Here is a 20017-nt window from a genome sequence, read left to right as displayed (position 1 = left end):
ATGAACACTGTATATGCGTTCGAAATATCCAGTTAAATAATTTTATATCTATTCACTGTCAATAAAAATGTATAATCCCTATTTTGAACTGTTTTACTTAAAGACATAGTTATTAGGTTTTTGACTAAGTTGAACAGAATGACTATCTCAAAATTTTGATCCGGTGACTTTGGGGAAAAATGTGCGTGGGGCCTAGGTGCCCTCAAATTTTTTTGGTCACTTAAAAAAGACACTAGAACTTTTACTTTTCATTAGAATGAGCCCTTTCACGACATTCTAGGACCACTGGGTCGATAAGATCACCCCTAAAAAAAAAAACAAAAAAACCAAACAAATAAACACGCATCCGTGATCAGTCTTCTGGCAAAAAATATAAAATTCCACATTTTTGTAGATAGGAGCTTGAAACGTCAACAGTAGGGTTCTCTGATACGCTGAATCTGATGGTGTGATTTTTGTTAAGATTCTATGACTTCTAGGGGGTGTTTATCGCTCGCTCTCTACGCTAAAACTTTTAATTGTTTTAAAAAGTAGAATTGTGGCAAAGAGTCAAACTTTAACGTAAAGAGCGAGGGATTGTGGAGGGGACAGCCCATTTCATATACGGAGTAATTTCTGTTCGTTTTAAGTTTTAATATCGCTCCTTACTTTCAGTTAAAAAAACTAGTTTTTTTATTTAATTTCTGAACGTTTTTGAATTAATGCATGTTTAATTTTGGCTCTCCGCACATAAATTATTGAAATGAAATTTGTATATTTATTTTTTTGGCTAAATGGCTTTCTCTTAGTTTTGATCAGACGATTTTGAGAAATAAGGGGTGGGGAAGGAGGCCTAGCTGCCCTCCAATTTTTCGGTTACTTAAAAAGGCTACTAGAACTTCTAACGAACGTTTTTAACGAACGTTTTTATTAGTAAAAAATATGCGTAACTTAAGAATTAACTTACGTAACAAACTTTTTTATTCTTATATTTTTATTATGTGTACGAGGGCGTTGATACCCTCGTTAATACTTCGCTCTTTACACTAAATCGTAAATTTTGTCCCAATTCTTTAAGAATGACCCCTGAATCAAAAAGGCCGTAGAATAAATAGCTGAAATTACTAAAAATACTTTAGCATAAAGAGCGAGGTATTTATCTCCTCCTAAATACCTCGCTCTTTATGCTAAAGTATTTTAGAACCATTCATATGCGTAATAATCTCTGTTCGTTTTTACTTTCAATTGAAAAAACGTTTTCATGTTTATTTTTTCATCGTTTTTTTTAAAGTAATGCTAGAAAATCCTGCGCCCTTTTCATTGAATTTTTCTTCCCCCATGACATATTCCTCCAAGGAAAGATCCTCCCATATAGCCCCCTCCCATCAACCCCACCCCCCAAACCAAAACACTCCCCCTGAAAACGTCTGTACACTTCCCAATAACCATTACTATATGTAAACACTGGTCAAAGTTTGTAACTTGCAGCCCCTCCCCCAGGGATCGTGGGGGAGTAAGTCATTCTCAAAGACATAGTTATTATGGTTTTCGACTATGCGGAACAAAATGGCTATCTCAAAATTTTAACCCGTTGACTTTTGGAAAAAAATGAGTGTGGGAGGGGGCCTAGGTGCCTTCCAATTTTTTGATCACTTAAAAAGGGCACTAGAACTTTTCATTTCCGTAAGAATGAGCCCTCTTGCGACACTCTGGGACCACTTGGTCGATACGATGGCCCCTGGGGAAAAGAAAAACAAAAAAACAAACAAATAGACACGCATCCGTGATTTGTCTTCTGGCAAAAAATACGAAATTCCACATTTTTTTAGATAGGAGCTTGAAATTTTTGCTATGGGGTTTTCTGATACACCGAATGCGATGGTGTGATTTTCGTTAAGATTTTATGACTTTTAGGGGATGTTTCCTATTTTCCAAAATAAGGCAAATTTTCTCAGGCTCGTAACTTTTGATGACAAAGACTAAATTAATTGAAACTTACATATTTAGAATCAGCGTGAAAATTCGATTCTTTTGATTTATCTTGTAGCATCAAAATTTTAGCATCGAGACTCTGAAATACAGAATTTTTATATCGATAGTCAAACAGTTTGTGGTAACGAACTGTAGTAAGGAGCGACCCGGCTCAATAGTAAACAGAACTCAAAAAAACAGAATTTTGATGCTAAAAGATACATCAAAAGAATCGAAAGAAGACCAATAGTTACATCAAAAGAATGTCATTTTAATGCTGATTTCAAATATATAAGTTTCATCAAGATCAGTCTTACCCATCAAAAGTTACGAGCCTGAGAAAATTTGCCTCATTTTAGAAAATAAGGGAAAACACCCCCTAAAAGTCATACGAAAATCACACCATCAGATTCAGCGTATCAGAGAACCTTATTGTAGAAGTTTCAAGCCCCTATCTACAAAAATGTGGAATTTCGCATTTTTTGCCAGAAGACAAATCACGGATGCGTGTTTATTTGTTTTTTTTTGTTTTTTTGTTGTTTTTTTTTCTCAGGGGAGATCGTATCGACTCAGTGGTCCTAGAATGTCGCGAAAGGGCTCATTCTAATGGAAATTAAAAGTTCTAGTGCTCTTTTTAAGTGACCAAAAAATTGGCGGGCACCTAGGCCCCCTCCCACGCTCATTGTTTCCCCAAAGTCACCGGATCAAAATTCTGAGATAGCCATTTTATTCACCATAGTCGAAAAACCCAATAACTATGTCTTTGGGGACGACTTACTCCCCCGCAGTCCCCTTGGGAGGGGCTGCAAGTTACAAACTTTGACCTGTGTTTACATATAGTAATGGTTACTGGGAAGTGTACAGACGTTTTCAGGGGGATTTTTTTGGTTTGGGGGGATATTTGAGTTGGGAAGGTTACCGGGGAGGATATTTCCTTGGAGGAACTTCTCATGGGGGAAGAGACTTCCAATGGAGGGGGCGCAGGATTTTCTAGCATTATTTAAAAAAAATGACAAAATAAATATGAAAAATTTTTTCTACTGAAAGTGAGAAGCAGCATTAAAACTTAAAACTAACAGAAATTATTACACATATGAGGGGTTTACCTCCTCGTAATATTTCGCTCTTTACGCTAAAGTTTTTTTTCAGTAATTTCAACTATTTATTCTACGGAGTTTCATTCTTAAGGAGTTTGGACAAAATTTAAACTTTAATGTAAAGAGCGAGATATCGATGAGAGGTGAGTCCCTTCATATACGCAATAAAAACATACGAATTTAGAAGTTCGCTACGTAATTTAATTCGTAAGTTACGTATATTTTTTACTTATGAAAATGTTCGTAAAAAATTATAAGTTATAGTTGTCTTTTTAAGTAACCAAAAAATTGGAGGGCAACTAGGCCTCCTCCCTCGCTTCTTTTTTCTCAAAATCTTCCGATTAAAACTATGAAAAGCCATTTAGCCCCAAAAAATTAATTTGCAAATTTCGTTTTAATTATTTATGTGCGAAGAGCCAAGATCAAACCATGCATTAATTCAAAAACGTCCAGAAATTAAACAAAAAAACAAAACAAGTTTTTTTTAAATGAAAGTAAGGAGCGACATTAAAACTTAAAACGAACAGAAATTGCTCCGTATTTGAAAGGGGCTTTTCCTCCTCAACACCCCGCTCTTTACGCTAAAGTTTTTACTGTTTTAAAATGTAGAGTTAAGAAAAAGAGTCAAACTTTAGCGTAAAGAGCGGGGCGTTCAAAACCCATTCAGCCAATGTGCATGAGGGAAGGCTCCCTCCACTTTAATATTAACTGGTACTGTGCTATACTACAATTGTAACGGATATTGGTACTATAAATACTGTGAAGTATCTAAGGTTAAGGTTTAAACAAAGACAAAGTAGAAACAATAGTGAATTTTCATCTTTTTTTTCAAGACAGTGGAATGCAATTCAGTGGATATTTCGGCCCTATGGCCAAGGGCCGTCTTCAGCACAACACGAAAAAGGAAATATATATATATATATATATATATATATATATATATATATATATATATATATATATATATATATATATATATATATATATATATATATATATATATATATATATATATATATATAAACTTACATTTAAATATGAGAATTAAAGCTAATATTTTTTTTAACTTTTTAAAAACAGCCCTCGCATCCTTACTTCAACGAAGTTCAACCAGGACTGTGTTTGTTTGATATGGAAAGGCAGTGTGGTCTTCGTTGCTATTCTTAGGCTACGGCTAAAACATTTTTTTAGGGGACCAAGTTTCCAGAATACTCCGATTCATGTCCTATCTTAGAGATGTTTCTTTTTACCATATATCTAACTGGTTTCTTAGCCATTAGGCACATCAGCCCTCCCCTAAACGATGTCCTCAACTCAAAATATTCATAATAAACTTAGCAAGTAATTAACTTAAATGCAAAAATCACTTACACAGAACCACTGAAATGGAAGAACAAATTTTCCATTTTAATCCTTTCACAATGGCAGGCTAAACTGGAATGAATGCAAGCTATAATAAACGAAGGTTCTCGTTCATTTCGGAGGATCATTTTTTTTCAAATTGATTTTGTTGGATTTTAAGAAGATTATCAGATATCCAGAACAGTCATACATTCTGTTCGATTTATCTCTAAAATGAGGCCACTGGTATAATTAGCATAGCTATTCAGGTATGTGACACAGCCACGATTTCATTTGGGAGAGGACTTGAAGTCGTGTTCAGAGGGGGGTGGGCTTAACCAAGTAATGTTTTTATATGTTTATTATACTGTCAAATTTGTGTGCTTATATACAATTTTTCTATTACAGTTTTTCTTTCACAGGCGGATTTTAAAAAAAAAGCGAGTTTGCTATTGACTGGAATAAATCAGGTGTCCCTTTCAAGGAATCACTTAAGAAAAATATTTCCACAAAAGAAGCTTTTCAAATAGAAACAAAGAGCTACGTTAAATCAAAGATGTGCAGAAATAAAGCTAAATAATATTTCAAGCGGAAAAGAGCCTAAATCACTACCAATAGATAAATTAAAACCAAAGGGAACATAAATTACAATAAATAACTAAGTGAAATATAAAAAAAAAAACTACCACAAAGAAGAGAAAGGCTAACGGTCCCTTTGTCCTCTTAGGACCAGAATGCTGTTATCATTTTACCAAAAATATTTTTTATTTCAAGATTTATATTTTTCATTTCTCTAAACATAACAAAAATCACCATAATAACCAAGATTGCTAAAAAAAGCAATAAATTTGGATTGATAGTTTAACAAATAAGCTACATATATTCATTACTGAAATTCCCAAAAATTCTGGATTTATCAAATTCATAAAAGAGAAAAACGGTTAAAATATATTTGTTATCAATATAATGTATCTTGACTCTTATCCATGGTAAATTTGTATTGCATAATTCCATGCACTTATTTTGTCTATTTTATTTTGAAGCATTCACGATGCTCTTTATCCATTTTTTCTAGACTGGGTATACGCTGTTTTACATTAAATTTTTCATTACTATTTATTTTTTAGTTTTTCATTACTCATTTACTGTTCTACTTTATACTATCATATAAATTCATTAAAAGACATAGAAAAGATACAAGTGAAATATTCTCTGTGATCTTACATAAAAACAAACGCTTCCTCGGCAAAAAAAGAGAAAAAATTTATTATTGTAAAAAAAACTATGATAATGGTAAAAAAACAGTAAAGGTAAAAAAACCGGTAAAAAATGGTAAAGAAAATGGTATAAAATGGTAAAAAAATACTAATGTAAAAAACCCTTCTAATGTTAACACCCCCCTTTTTTTAGCACAACCTAGACTAGACTCCTCAAACCACCTAGTATTTAAATTTCACGTTTGAAATGCTTCCCATTCTAAACATAAAAATTACGTAAAAATACACACTAATCAATTATACTCTACTAAAAACAAAAACCCAAGACGGACCTTCGCTTCATTTCTCTCTGTCTCTCCTCCCCTCTCTCTCTGCACCTCTCTCTTTCTCTCTCTCCCTATCCTAAAATTATGTTGAGAAAGATAAAAAAAAGCAGTAACAACTGGATATCTGATAAACAGGGAAATAAAAACAATTGCGTAACAATTTTTTTGGCTCGTGTTTGAAGTCATTTAGGATCAACAAAAATTGAAAGGAAATACTGTTTTTTCCCCACTTTGGACCTTGGTGAAACTCAATCCCTTCCTTCAGAGCAAGTCATCAAAATCTTCAGCCAATCTTGGCTAGTTAATACGGCAATAGGTTGGTGAAGATTCTTAAGACCGCCTTCTATCCCTTCTCCCAAGGATCTTCAAGATATCCAGAAAGTGGCTGCAACGGGAAAAGGTCAGTCGTTTGATAAGGAAAGGATATCTTAAAAGGTAAATTGACTTTATTTTGCCACGCTAAAGTTTGATTCTTTCTCGCAACTCTACTTTTTAAAACAATAAAAAACTTTAGCGTAAAGAGCGGGGCGTCGAGGAGGAAAAGCCCCTTTCATATACGGAGTAATTTCTGTTCGTTTTAAGTTTTAGTGTCGCTTCTTACTTTCATTTCAAAAAACTTGTTTTTTTTTTATTTAATACCATATAGAAGCCTTTGTATGAACATGTGAATGAATGAATGAACTTTATTACCCGTAAAAGTATAAAAAACACAAAGTACGGAGCATTATAAATGAACAAAAACAAAAACAATAAACAGCGAAGAAAAATAAAAAAATTCAAACTAACAAAAGATAACATGAACTAATAAACCAGTATCAATATGGAAAAAAGGCTGCAGAGGGTCATAAACGTGAATAAAGTCGACAGTCTTTTTACATAAATCATCACCGGTGACCGAATCCGAGAAGGCACATCTATTAAACCAAATCGAGCAATTAATTTTTTGTTTCGGTGCCATCTAGGAAGCCGGAGGCAGGATATTTGAAATAAAAAGCGTCTTCTTGTTAAAAAAATTTGATTCGTCAAGCTTTTCCAAAAATTCCTCCGAAACAAGGTCAGAATCTCGATCCGGCCAATTTAGAACCCAACCCTAGCCTTTCATGACACTTCCTGTTTGTTATTCTAGCCTTAAAAAAAAACATGAATAATACTTTTTCGTATTTTAACTGGAAAATATTGCCCCCCTCCTTTAATTTTAAAGGTACCTTTTTTATGTTCGTTTAAAAAAATTATAAGCAATACCCGCGCCCCAATTTAGATTTTTGTGAAGTTTTCTCCTTGCGAGCAATTACAGAAGTTTTAGACTTCAAGCAGGGCCACAAGGCTGATTTTTTTTCCCGCGTAAGTGGCTAGTTCAGGTAGCTATACTTCATGAAGTCTTATTATAATCATTTGAACCCATTATAATCTGGGCAAGTGTCTAATATGGCCTGTCTTTGAACACATCTTAGGAATTAACAAAGTAGTCTCTTAGAAACAGTTACTTTGTTATTTTAACCTGAGATGTATTTTATAAATTGCATATACAAAAATCATGAAAATGTCATAATTGAAATGCAATATATGCAAATACTGTATACTGTATCTGTATCAAATACTGTATACTGTATACTGTACTGTAACATATATCATATGAAAATATACAGCATATGATATGATAACATATAATATTTGTTGTAACATATAACAAAATAACATATGAACACATTTTTATCCCTTGTTCCTATCAGGATCTATGGTTGTGTAAATCTAGTACAAACTGAGAACAGTTTTACCTCAGTAAGCAAACTTTTAAAGAGAGAATTAACCAAAATATACTAAAAAAAGACACGTGCTTTATGCAACGCTTATGTAACCTCATAAATTTGTGCAAAATAAAACTTTATCGTTTTTCTTTCTTTTCTTGTAAATTCAGCTGCACAGTCATGAGTACAGTCCTCTTGAGCTCCTGAGTGGTACCATTCAATAGCTTATAAAACGTCATGAATATTTAACGCATATCAAGACTGGGCTTATTCATGACAACCAATTCGCCAAAAATAAATCATCTGATCATATGAGAAGGAATGAGGCCCTTTATAGTGACAAAAGGATTTAGTTACTTCCAGACCCTCCAACAGCCTTGTAGTCAACTTGTCATACTCTCTCACTTCATTGACATTAGTGCAACAAAAATTTATGCAATTCTGACGCTACAGCTTTGAAACATCCTACGAGAGGGAACCAGCACCCCCTTATCCCTTTAAACGCAATAGAAGAAGTTAGTTTCTTCCGTTTTTTGCTGAGTTTTTTTTATCTAATAGTAATTATTAATTATTCAGATGATATATGCTCGTACATCCTTTACTATCACATATATTAAGCAAAAATAAAATTGCAAACTTTAGTTAAAAATTATTAAGTAAAAATTACTTCAACAAGACTCGAAATACTCAGAACCATTCCGCATATATATATATTCATGCCTGCAAACATTCTACTACTATGGGTAGTAAAATGGTTTGACTATTGACACAGATGTACCTAGAATAAATCTTTATTTGAGAAAAAATAATAAAAAAATTATGAGAAAAACAGATCTTGCCCAAAGATTATGTTCTCAGCGCAAGCACTGCACAAAAACTTAACTTTTAATTTTTTCATCCTGCAGTACAATGATCTATATCTAATTTCTAAAGTAAATTTATCGATATCTAATATCTATATCTAAAGTAAATTTGTAAATACTAATAAAACATGAGATGGGGTTTGGAAATAGTTATTTTAAGCAGTTCCACTATCCTCAAATTTTAGGGGCCCACCTCCAAATTTTTTTTGAGGAAATAGATTATTGATATATGATGCTCAGAAAAAAGTTAGATATAATGAATGCCACTAGTTTAAGCATAGGTCATTTATTATGCATATCTAATATTGCCATGGTAAAAAAATAGTAAAACTTACCATCACTAGACTCCAAAACTGATATATTGAAAAAAGATAAGTATTAACGTATAAAAGGGGAGCAATCATATTGTTTAAACCTCCCCACTTTAACTGTATACTTGAATTATGAATTCCAGCCCCCAATCCAAGGAGTAGGCATCCCCCCTTCTATTAAGGGAATAATATTACTTCGCTTGAAGTTCTAATGTTGCTAGATACTTTCAGTTGAAAAAACTACTTTTTGAACATCTGATGATTCTTTAAATAATGCGGGAAATCCACCTCTCCCCTAATGGAAAATTAGCCTTCCTCCAAAAGCACTTCCACAAATATTTCCTCCCGCACAAAGCCCCTTGCTTGCGGACAGTTCCATTCTCACTGAAAATTCCCCCCAAAGCACTTCTTGTGGACAATTCAACCTGGGAAATTCTCCTTAGCCTACTTTCATCTGAAAAAAGACTTATTTTTCATTTAGTGTAATTTCTTATCTTTTTCAAATCATGGCAGAAATCCTCCTTCCGTAGAAAAATTGTCATAGAAATTTCTTCTCCCCAATTGACAGTTCCTCCCATGGAAAATGCCCTATGAGAACCTCCCTCTCAAATGAGAAAATACCCCAGACAATTCTACCCTCTTTGAAAATTTCCCCCGGACAATAATTCCAGAACATCTCCACATGAAAAAATTGAGTCGCCAAATAGAAAGTAAGACAATAAAAAAAGAATTTTGCATCGAAATTCTGGCTAATTCACCGATGTAAAAGCCTTGAAAGCTCTTCCTTGGAAACTTTCTTTACCACAGAAAGTTCTCCCCATGGAAAATTCACCCCTGCGCAGACAATTTTTCTCTCCGTAAAATGTTTGTTTACTTCCTAATAACAAATATGATGTATGAACCATGGGCAAATTTCATATAGTTACAGCCCTTCCCCAGGGCCTGTGGGGGTCTCTTCTTCTAGTGGGGCCTGGCTATTTGTCTTTTCAACTATACAAAAATAAAGCTATCTCAAAATTGTCATCGGATGATTTCAGGGGAAAATTCTTGGGTGGGGGGGGGGCTAGTTGCCCGCCAATCTTTTCAGTAACTTAAAAAGGGTACTAGAGCTTTTAATTTCCTTTCAAATGACCCCTCTGCTGATTTTCTAGGATTATTGAGTGGACGCGGTCGCCCCAGGGGAAAAAACACTTAAAAAACAAATAAACACGCATTCATGATCTTTGTTCTGGCAAAAATACAGAATTCCACATTTTTTTGGATGGGAGATCGAAACCTCTACGGTATGGCTCTATGATATGCTGAATTTGACGGTAAAATTTTCATTGAGATTTCTGATTCCCCCCCCCCTTCTAATATCAGACAAATTATCAGGCTCGTAACTTTTAATAGGTAACATTAAACCTAATGAATTTTGTATATTTCGAATCAAGCAGTTCGTGGTAACGAACTGTAGTAAGGAGCGACCCAGCTTAATAGTAACAGAAACTCTAAAAACAAAATTTTAATAACAATAGATGCATCAAATGAACCACATTTTATTGCTGATTTTAAATATATAAGTTTAATGAAGATTAGTCTTACCCATCAAAAGTCACGAGCCTGAAAAAAATTACTTATTTAAGAAAATGGGGGGAAACACCCCCTGAAAGTCATGGAATCTTAACAAAAATCACACCATCAGATTCAACATATCAAAGAGCCCTACTCTAAAAGTTTCAAGCTCCTATCTACAAAAATGTGGAATTCTGTTTTGTTTTTTTGTTTGTTTTTTTTTTGCCAGAAAAACGATCACGGATGTGTGTTTTTTCTTCTTCTTTGTTTCTAGGGCTGATTGTATTGACCCATTGGTCCTAAAATTTCGTGAAAGGGCTTATTCTGACGAAAATGAAAAGTTCTAGTGCCCTATTTAAGTGCCCAAAAACATTGAAGGGCATCTAGGCCCCCTCCCACGCTCATTTTTTCCAAAAGTCACCGGATCAAAATTCTGGGATAGCAATTTTATTCAGTATAGTCAAAAAACCTAATGAATATACCTTTGGGGGTGACTTAATCCCTCACAGTCCCCGTGGAAGGGGCTGCAAGTTACAAACTTTGACCAGTGTTTACATATAGTAATGGTTATTGGGAAGTATACTGACGTTTTCAGTTTTTTTTGGTGGGTTGGGGAAGAGATGAGGAGAGGGGGTTACATGGGGGGATCTTTTCCATAGAGGAATTTGTAATGGGGAAAAGAATTTCCATGAAGGGGGGGGGCAGGATTATCTAACATTATTAAAACAATGAAAAAATAAATCTGAAAAAGTTTTTTCAACTGAAAGTAAGGAGCAGTATGAAAACTTAAAACGAACAGAAAATATTAAGCATATAAGGGGTTCACCTCCCCCAAATACCTCGCTCTTTAAGCTAAAGTATTTTTAGTAATTTCAAATATTTATTCTACGGCCTTCGTGATTCAGGGGTTGTTCAAAAGGAACTGGGACCAAATGAAAATTTTAGTTAATTTTAGAGCGAGGTATTGACGAGGGGGCGAACCCCCTCGTATGCGTAATAAAAACATACGAATATAGAAGTCTGTTACGTAAGTTACTTCGTAATTTGTATATATTTTTACTAGTAAAAACGTTCGTAAAAATTGAAAGTTCTAGTTGCCTTTTTAAGTAACCAAAAAATCGGAGGGAAACTAGGCCTCCTCCCCAGCTCCTTTTTTAACCTTGTAAAGTATTTTCACCCATATGATAGCTTATTCTCAAAGCATTGTTATACGCAGTTAAGGTTTAGCGTAAAAACTGGAGCGTTGAAGAAAATGGCAGCTTTCTCATGTTTAGCGCAACCTTGAATCTAATACCCTAAATAACCAAAAACTGAGTTAACATTATTTTTTTTTAATAAAAGTAAAGAGCTGTGTTTAAAATTAAAACGTGTAGAAATTACCCTATGCAGAAAGGAAGCCGCTGCCTCCATTAGACGTCCCACTCTTTACGCGCAAACTTTGGATTTTCTAACACATTGGCTAAAGAACAAATGCTCCAACACAACTGACGTTACTGAGTGTGATAAATATTAGTGATCATATTGTTGATTAGTGATAATATTATTAATGATCGTATTACTGATCAAATATAAAAAAACGACTCCAGTAAGATCATGGTAGATTTGGAACGGGAAAATTGTTAACAGGGTAAACTTTTTGATTTATATTCTAATTGACGATCTCTATACTACTACGACTGACTGGTAGAACACATATGGGAAAGGAAACATCGTGATGCGTCAGTATGCCAGTTTTTTTTTTGCGAAGTGCAGAAGCATGTATTCTTGCCATAATTGAAAATAATTGCAGCATATCCAGAACTGCGATAAAAGATCCAAAATTAATTTTTTCCTCAGCTAATAGCTAATCTATAGGTTAGATGAAAATGCTAATAATTAAAAATTGCTGCCATATTGACAATTTTGAACACAATAAAAACACTTTGAAAAAATTGAGCAAAAATGCTGCAACTGGGAAAACAGGGCAAGATTTACGTATTCATCTTTTGGATCAACGCCAATAAAAATTCACTTCATACATTGCTTGTATGTGAAAATGTATCGAATTAGATGCGTCAACATAGAAGACTCTTCTCTTATACGTTTAGTTGCGAATGAAAAACACTTCTTAGGGAAAAATGTATGACATTTTAAAATTTGTTTAAGACGGAAGTTTTAAATCTGGGAGTGTCCCAGATATCCTAGTATATTCAGCAAGATCATTAACTGGATAAGGCACTACTTCCAATACGGCCTTTTTTTACGCTTTTCGGTCTTTTTTCTATAGCTCCCCATCAAGTTCAATTCCTTTCTTCTTGATGAAATTTTCCTTATTGACATCATCCCCAATCATGGTAATCCTGCTTGAATATCCTTAATGCCCATTTAATAAGCGTACTAAGCCTAAGAACCAATAAAAGATTAGTGCAAAACAAAAGTGAAGCCTTATTTCTTGGAAATCAAATTATGATGTAAATAAGCAATATTAGAATGATTAAATCAGGGTAACTTAATAAGGAAAAAAAACATATTCTACAGAGAACAGGACGCCACTGGTGGGAGGGGTGGTAGCTTGAACTCAGAAGTTTAAAGGAAGTACTAATAAGAACATTTCAATTTTAGCCCCTCTGTTTGCCCCTTGAAGAGTTTTCAATTCATACCCTCCCCTAAAAAGAAACTGAAATGACGTCTCAAAACAAGTATTTTACTCCTCACACAGCCCAGACATACCCTAATGTAAACCCAAATTAGTTTGGTAAAAGCAAAATATCTGTAGGTCCTTGGATCCAATTCATTCGTTTTACTTTCGTACTTTAAACGGAAATTTGTACAGAAACTCTTATATTTTAAACAAATTGCAAAACCTTTGTAAAAAAAAGAAAATGCTTTAAAAAGAAAATGTCAATTTTGGAAACCATAACAGCAATGGGTAGTCAATTTGATGCTGCCTCAAAAGGAAAAAGCTTGATAGTCACAGTTTTGACTTTCTAGAAATCAAGTTGAGTGAATAAAAAGTTCCAATTTAAAGTCATTTAGGATTTTAGGATACAACGTTGATATTTGATCCATATGTGTGAAAAAAATAAGTTTTCCAAAATCAATTTTAAATTTATTTTGATACTAATGAGCTATAAAAAATATAGTGAGCTATCAAACAGTTCGTGTAACGAACTGTAAGTTAGGAGCGACCCAACTCAATAGTAAGCGAAACTCTAAAAAACGGAATTTCGATACCGATTGATACCTCAAAAGAATTACATTTTTGTGCTGATTTCAAATATATAAGTTTCATCAAGTTTAGTGTTATCCTTCAAAAGTTACAAGCCTTATAAAATTTGCCTTATTTTTGAAAAAAGGGGAAATCATCCCTAAAAGTCATAGAATCTTTAATGAAAATCACACCACCACATTCAGCGTAACAGAGAACCCTACTATATAGATTTCAACTATTATCTGCAAAAATGTGGAATTTTGTATTTTTTTTTGCCAGAAGAATGATCACGGATACGTGATTATTTTTGTTGTTTTTTGTTTTCTCCCCAATGGTGATTGTATCGACCCAGTGGTTCTAGAATATCATGAGAAGGCTCATTTGAACGAAAATTCAAAGTAATAGTGCCCTTTTTAAGTGACCACAAAATTTTTGAGATAGCCATTTTGTTCAGCATAGTCGTTACGTGGAAAGATATCTCAATGGAGGAAAGTTTCATGGGGGAAGGGGATTTTTTGTGAAGGGGGCACCGAATTTTCCAGTATTATTTAAAAACGATAAGAAATTTAATAAAAAAAACAAGTTTTTTTTCATCTGAAAGTAAGGAGCAACATTAAAACTTAAAACACAGAAGTATTGCGTATATGAGGGAGTTCGCCCCTCGTCAATACCTCGCTCTTTACACTTAAGTTTTTTTAACACTTTAAAAGAGATATTTATTTTAATGAAACGGTATTTTTGATTCAGGGGTTATTCTTTAAAAAATGGAAGAGAATTTGAACTTTACCGTAAAGAGGGAGGTATTGACGAATGGGCGAACTCCCTCATATACGTAATAATTACTGCTCGTGTTAAGTTTTAATGTTGCTCCTTACTTTCAGTTGAAAAACTTGTTATTTTGTTTAATAGTATATCATGTTCATTCAATGTGTCAGAATTTACTAAATGCAGTAAGGACATCATTGAAATTAATGAAAGCAATAGTTTACGTTTCTGGTTCAAATTTTGAAATTTTATAACCCTAGGTCCTAAAAAAAAACATTTGGGAAGTAATTGTTAAGATAATTTCATAGCTTCATTTATTAAACTGGTAAAAAAAAGAGCCACTCTCTGTCAATTTTAAGTTTATTTTCACAAAATTCCTACTGCTGAATTCCACAAAGAAATCCCTCCACGAAAAGGCCAGGAAGTCACTTTCTAATGTGAAACTAAATACCAACACTAATTGAAAAGCTTTCATCATGATGTATAAGAAGGTTCCATATACTCTCGCCCCTTTTGTCTGACAAGACGATAAATAACAATTCTGTCGATAATGCATTCGGCGTGAAGAAACTATCGAACTGGAAGCCTGAGATATCAACTTGGGCTATTAAGTCTAAGCATGTCTTGGGCCAAAATGCCTCGGTGAGGCAAGATAGCTTGATCCATTTTTACAGATTGTCGCAGAGCTACCATGACTTGGGATTTTTCTCGAGATCATAGTGTTTCCGTCCTGATCTTAAGAGCTGCGGCACTACCCTAAAAAGTGTATGAGAGAACGATATATTATTTTTCTTATCTTAGGATTTTTTTTCTCAGTATCTTGATTTATAAATTTTCCCATTTCGTATAACAAAATTCAAACTTGGAAACGGTTTTTTTTGGTGTTTTTGGCGTTTATTATTGAGGATTAATGGTTTTCAGCCCAAGTAAGAAATGGTGCCAAGTCTTTCAATTTGATACTTTTGTTGACTCTACCAGTTAATACGACCATATGTGTTAAATTCTTCAGCTGGACTCATACTGACTGTGATTATAATTATACAAGTGATTTTAAGAAAAAAAAATACTCCAGAATATTGATTTGGCATAATTTTGTTTCCATGTTAGTATTCTGAGTTTGAATTTATGTCCCCTACAACGTACATTGGGTCTTTAACTTTTAAGAACTTCTAAAGATCTCTAAAAAATTTACCTTAAATCTTGGAGATAAACGAGAGGTCACAAGGAGCCCCCTTCAGCATTAATGGCTTATAGGTCCTTAATGATTTATCCTAGTTTATATGCTTTTACGGTAGCCCTACTTTTCTCGCAAAATGTTTATGGAGTTCCCCGTGGCTCTCTCAGATTCCACAAACCCCTATTAAAAAAAAACCTTGTTTTAGTCAGTTTTATGAAAAGGAACTAAGGCCCCTTTCGGCCTAAAGCCACTTCAAGAATTTTTTGCCAAAGATGAGATTCAAGGAAACAACAATTTATACCAAAGCCAGGAATATTAAGCCAAGCCAACCCAAACCATCTGAAAGTCCACTAGTCAGTGAGATATTTCGGTAAGCCCCAGCTTAGGGAAATGTTTTTTCTTCATCTAAATCAAAGATGTATTTTTGCTCACAAAATAATTGAGGTTGCCATGACATGCCTGGCCACAAGATGTATTCTCAGTAGACCTGGCTGTGTGGAAATTGCAGCAAACTATTTGAATATGCGAAAAGGTGTGGTTGGCTGGAAATACATCCTCCTAAATACAGTTGAATGCGATAAGAAATAAATCTAATCATCATAATAGCAACAATTTTCTGTAAACTGGTCGATGAACTGGAGTATTAGGAAGAAAAAGCTAATATTATCACAATAATTTGGTGTAATCATACCTGAGTCCGATGAACTGTCAGGGATGAAGCTTGAAGTAGATTTCTCCATGCTATCGGTGGAACCATTGAAAGTAATACTACAAATCAGGAAGCGAAAGAACAAAATTATGGTCATTGACCCTGGAAATTATATCATAGATCCACCTGCTTTCAGTATAGTGGGGTACATAGTAAAAGAAGCTAAATATTTCATATATCCTTTATATACTATTAAATAAAAAAAACAAGTTTTTTAAATGAAAGTAAGGAGCAACATTAAAACTTAAAACGAACAGAAATTGCTCCGTATATGAAAGGGGCTTTTCCTCCTCAACGCCTTTTCCTTCCTCCTCTTAACTCTATTTTTAAAACAGTAAGAAACTTTAGCGTAAAGAGCAGGGCGTTGAGGAGGAAAAGCCCCTTTCATTTACGGAGTAATTTCTGTTCGTTTTAAGTTTTAATGTTGCTCCTTACTTCATTCAAAAAACTTGTTTTTTTTAAATTTAATTTCTGGACGTTTTTGAATTAATGCATGTTTTGATCTTGGCTCTCCACACATAAATAATTAAAACGAAATTTGCATATTAATTAATTGCAATTAATCGGGAGATTTCGAGAAAAAAGGAGCGAGGGAGGAGGCCTAGTTGTCCTCCAATTTTTTGATTACTTAAAAAAGCAACTACAACTTTTAATTTTTTACAAACGTTTTCACTGGTAAAAAATATACGTAACTTACAAATTAATTTACATAAGGAACTTCTATATTCGTATGTTTTTATTGCGTGTATGAAGGGGTTCAACCCTCGTCGGTACCTCGTTCTTTACCCTAAAGCTTAAATTTTGTCTCAATTCCTTAAGAATGAGCTCTGAATCACAAAGGCCGTAGAATAAATAGTTGAAATTACTAAAAATACTTTAGCTTAAAGAGTGAGGTATAACGAGGAGGTAAGCCCCTCATGTGCATAATAATTTTTGTTCGTTTTAAGTTTTAATAATGCTCCTTAACTTCAGTAGAAAAAAACTTTTCATACTTATTTTTTTCATTGTTTTTTCAAATAATGCTAGAAAATCCTGCCCCCCTTCATTGAAATTCTCTTCCCCTATGACAAGTTTCTCCATGGAAATATCCTCCCACGTAACCCCCCCCCCTCAAATCCCCCCCCCAAAACAAAAAAATACCCCTAAAAACGTCTGTACACTTCCCAGTAACCATTACTATATGTAAAAACAGGTCAAAGTTTGTAACTTGCAGCCCCTCCCACGGGGACTGCGGGGGAGTAAATCGTCCCTAAAGACATAGTTATTAGTTTTTCTACTATGGTGAATAGAATGGTTATCTCAGAATTTTTATCCGGTGACTTTTGAGAAAAAATGAGCGTGGGAGGGGGCCTAGGTGCCCTCCAATTTTTTGGTCATTTAAAAAGGGCACTAGAACTTTTAATTTCCATTAGAATGAGCCCTCTTGCGACATTATAAGACCACTCAGTCGATACGATCACCCCCGGGAAAAAAAACAAAAAAAAACAAATGAACACGCATTCGTGATCTGTCTTCTGGCAAAAAATGCGAAATTCCACATTTTTGTAGATAGGAGCTTGAAACTTCTACAACAAGCTTCTCTGATACGCTGAATTCAATGGTGTGATTTTTGTTAAGATTGTATGACTTTTGGGGGGTGTTTCCCCCTATTTTCTAAAATGAGGCAAATTTTCTCAGCCTCGTAACTTTTGATGGGTATAACTGACCTTGATGAAATTTATATATTTAAAATCAGCATTAAAATGTGATTCTTTTGATGTAACTATTGATATCAAAATTTCATTTTTTAGAGTTTCGGTTACTATTGAGCCAGGTCGCTCTTTACTACAGTTCGTTACCACGAACTGTTTGATAAATTTGACTTCATTAGCTGAAATATAATTCTAGTCGCATATCAACAAAGCACTTGACAGTGCCGTTCAATCTGGTTGAAGCTGAGCATCATCCATAAAACGAAGATATGGGTTTAACTGCAGGGAGGAAAATGAGAAAGAAAAAGTGATGAAAGACAATATGACAAACTAGAAAATAAAAAACTGAATTTATTTGAACTGGAAAAAAAATTGAAATGGAAATAAAGTTACAAAAATTAAATTATCTTAATGTAATACAATTCAATCCCCCTCACATTCTCCCCTAGATTAGATAGAAATTTGCAAAAATAGTGGTACAAAATATGCTCGATATCCTTTTATAAAATTAAGACTAAACAAATGCTTGATATTAATTTCAATTAATTTCAATTTAATGATCAATTTCAAGAAGTTAAATAATTTTTTTTCATTGTTAATTATTTTCTTAAGGCTAACACAGATTTAAGCATTTCGCAGGATGAATTTAAGATAATACTAAAATTAATAGACTAGTCTGTGACAAATGGAGCCAGAATTTCAGTTAATTTAATTAAATTTGCTTTAAATTAAATTAAATTTAATTCACTTTCAGCAGGTTTCTGCTGAAAGTGAATTAAAAAAAAAATAATTAAAATGAATTAAATGAATTAAAAAAAAGTCCAAACATTATAAAATGTATCGATTTTAATGAGTATGCATTATCCCCAATTGTCAATTTCTGATATCTTAATTGGTTTTAGTCAGTATTTTAATATTTTTTAACTTGAATAGTCCAATATTGAAATATTTATTCACTTTATTCCTTTCTTCTTTAACTTCAATAAAGTGCACCATCCTCAATTGTATTGACTACAATAAACACCACCGACTAAGTTTTTGTGCGCATTGATACCACTTCCTTTTTAATATATCCATCTATATTGCTAATATCCATTCGAACGATTAGATCCTCTCGAGATACTCATATTAAGTGTGATAATCGAACGTGCCTATTCACTTTCATAGACGATTACTACTTCTTCCCATTTTCATCTCTTCGTCTTAGTTGCTTAGAAACGTTTATGTGACATGGGATTAAATGGCGCTTCAAAAGCAAAGATTGTCCGCCTTTCTCCATAGATTTACAAACTGGGATGGCAACGCTATTCATCTTTAACAACATACGCAATAATATTGCTGTCTATAGGCTTTGTCGTTTTGGAGATTGTTAAAAAGAGATTACAGTTTTTTGTCTAATGTCATCAAACCAAAGTTCCTGGCAACGAATTCAAACTCCATTCATAAAGCCAGTTTGGCCAACCTTGAAGAAAAATAAAGCTTATTGCCATATAAAATCTTCGTTCGAAGATCATTGATCTTTGATGGTTGATGCGCTGGATTTGGGATCCTTTGACCGAAAGGCGACGGCTTGATTCTTAGTGAGGCAAATTAATTGATTTGGAAAGGGAGTCAGTGGGGTGACTCTGTAAGCTCAGCCAGAGTTAACCCAGCTCTAAATAGGGACCCGGAGAAATCTGAGGAAGGTAAGCAGGAAGGGTGTGCGAAAGCACAGGTTGGCTGGCCCCAAGCCCCCGTTGCACTTCCTGGCTGAAGGGCCATGAAACGGAGATCAGCATTGCTGGTTTGGACTTTAAGGGTTTAGTGCGGCATCCTTCAACTTTTTTTTTGCTTTAATCAAACTGTCCAAAAAATCCCTATTGTCAATATAATTATCAATATAAAACAGAAAAATAGAGAAACGGCTACTTTGGAATATATTATAAATCCAAACTACCGCCACTGCTAGTGCTAAGATTCACTGCAGCAAAAACCAACATTAAGGTAACACAGATGGACACACTTCTCCTCCGACATAATCTATTCAAAGCTTCACTCTTTACCATCTTTCGTGAAATTCTTTTTCCCGTAAATTCTTTCTT

At 34.0% G+C, this 20017-nt stretch overlaps 2 protein-coding genes across 2 annotated transcripts in view; one reads left to right on the top strand and one right to left on the bottom strand.

Annotated features, from left to right (window-relative positions):
- The window catches only part of LOC136031731 (uncharacterized), a 25580-nt gene extending 21018 nt beyond the window's left edge, over positions 1-4562 (bottom strand). The window contains exon 1 of the mRNA XM_065711438.1: positions 4419-4562. Within this exon, the coding sequence (XP_065567510.1) occupies positions 4419-4537 (119 nt within the window). The 5' untranslated portion in view covers positions 4538-4562. The remainder of the gene's footprint in view (positions 1-4418) is intronic.
- A 1666-nt stretch (positions 4563-6228) lies between these two features.
- The window catches only part of LOC136031729 (vesicular glutamate transporter 1-like), a 185317-nt gene continuing 171528 nt past the window's right edge, over positions 6229-20017 (top strand). The window contains exon 1 of the mRNA XM_065711436.1: positions 6229-6366. The gene's annotated coding sequence lies outside the window, so the exon portion shown is untranslated. The remainder of the gene's footprint in view (positions 6367-20017) is intronic.

Source organism: Artemia franciscana, chromosome 10, assembly GCF_032884065.1.
Source record: "Artemia franciscana chromosome 10, ASM3288406v1, whole genome shotgun sequence".
NCBI classification, from domain to species: domain Eukaryota; kingdom Metazoa; phylum Arthropoda; class Branchiopoda; order Anostraca; family Artemiidae; genus Artemia; species Artemia franciscana.
This window is presented reverse-complemented; position numbering and strand designations above follow the sequence as displayed.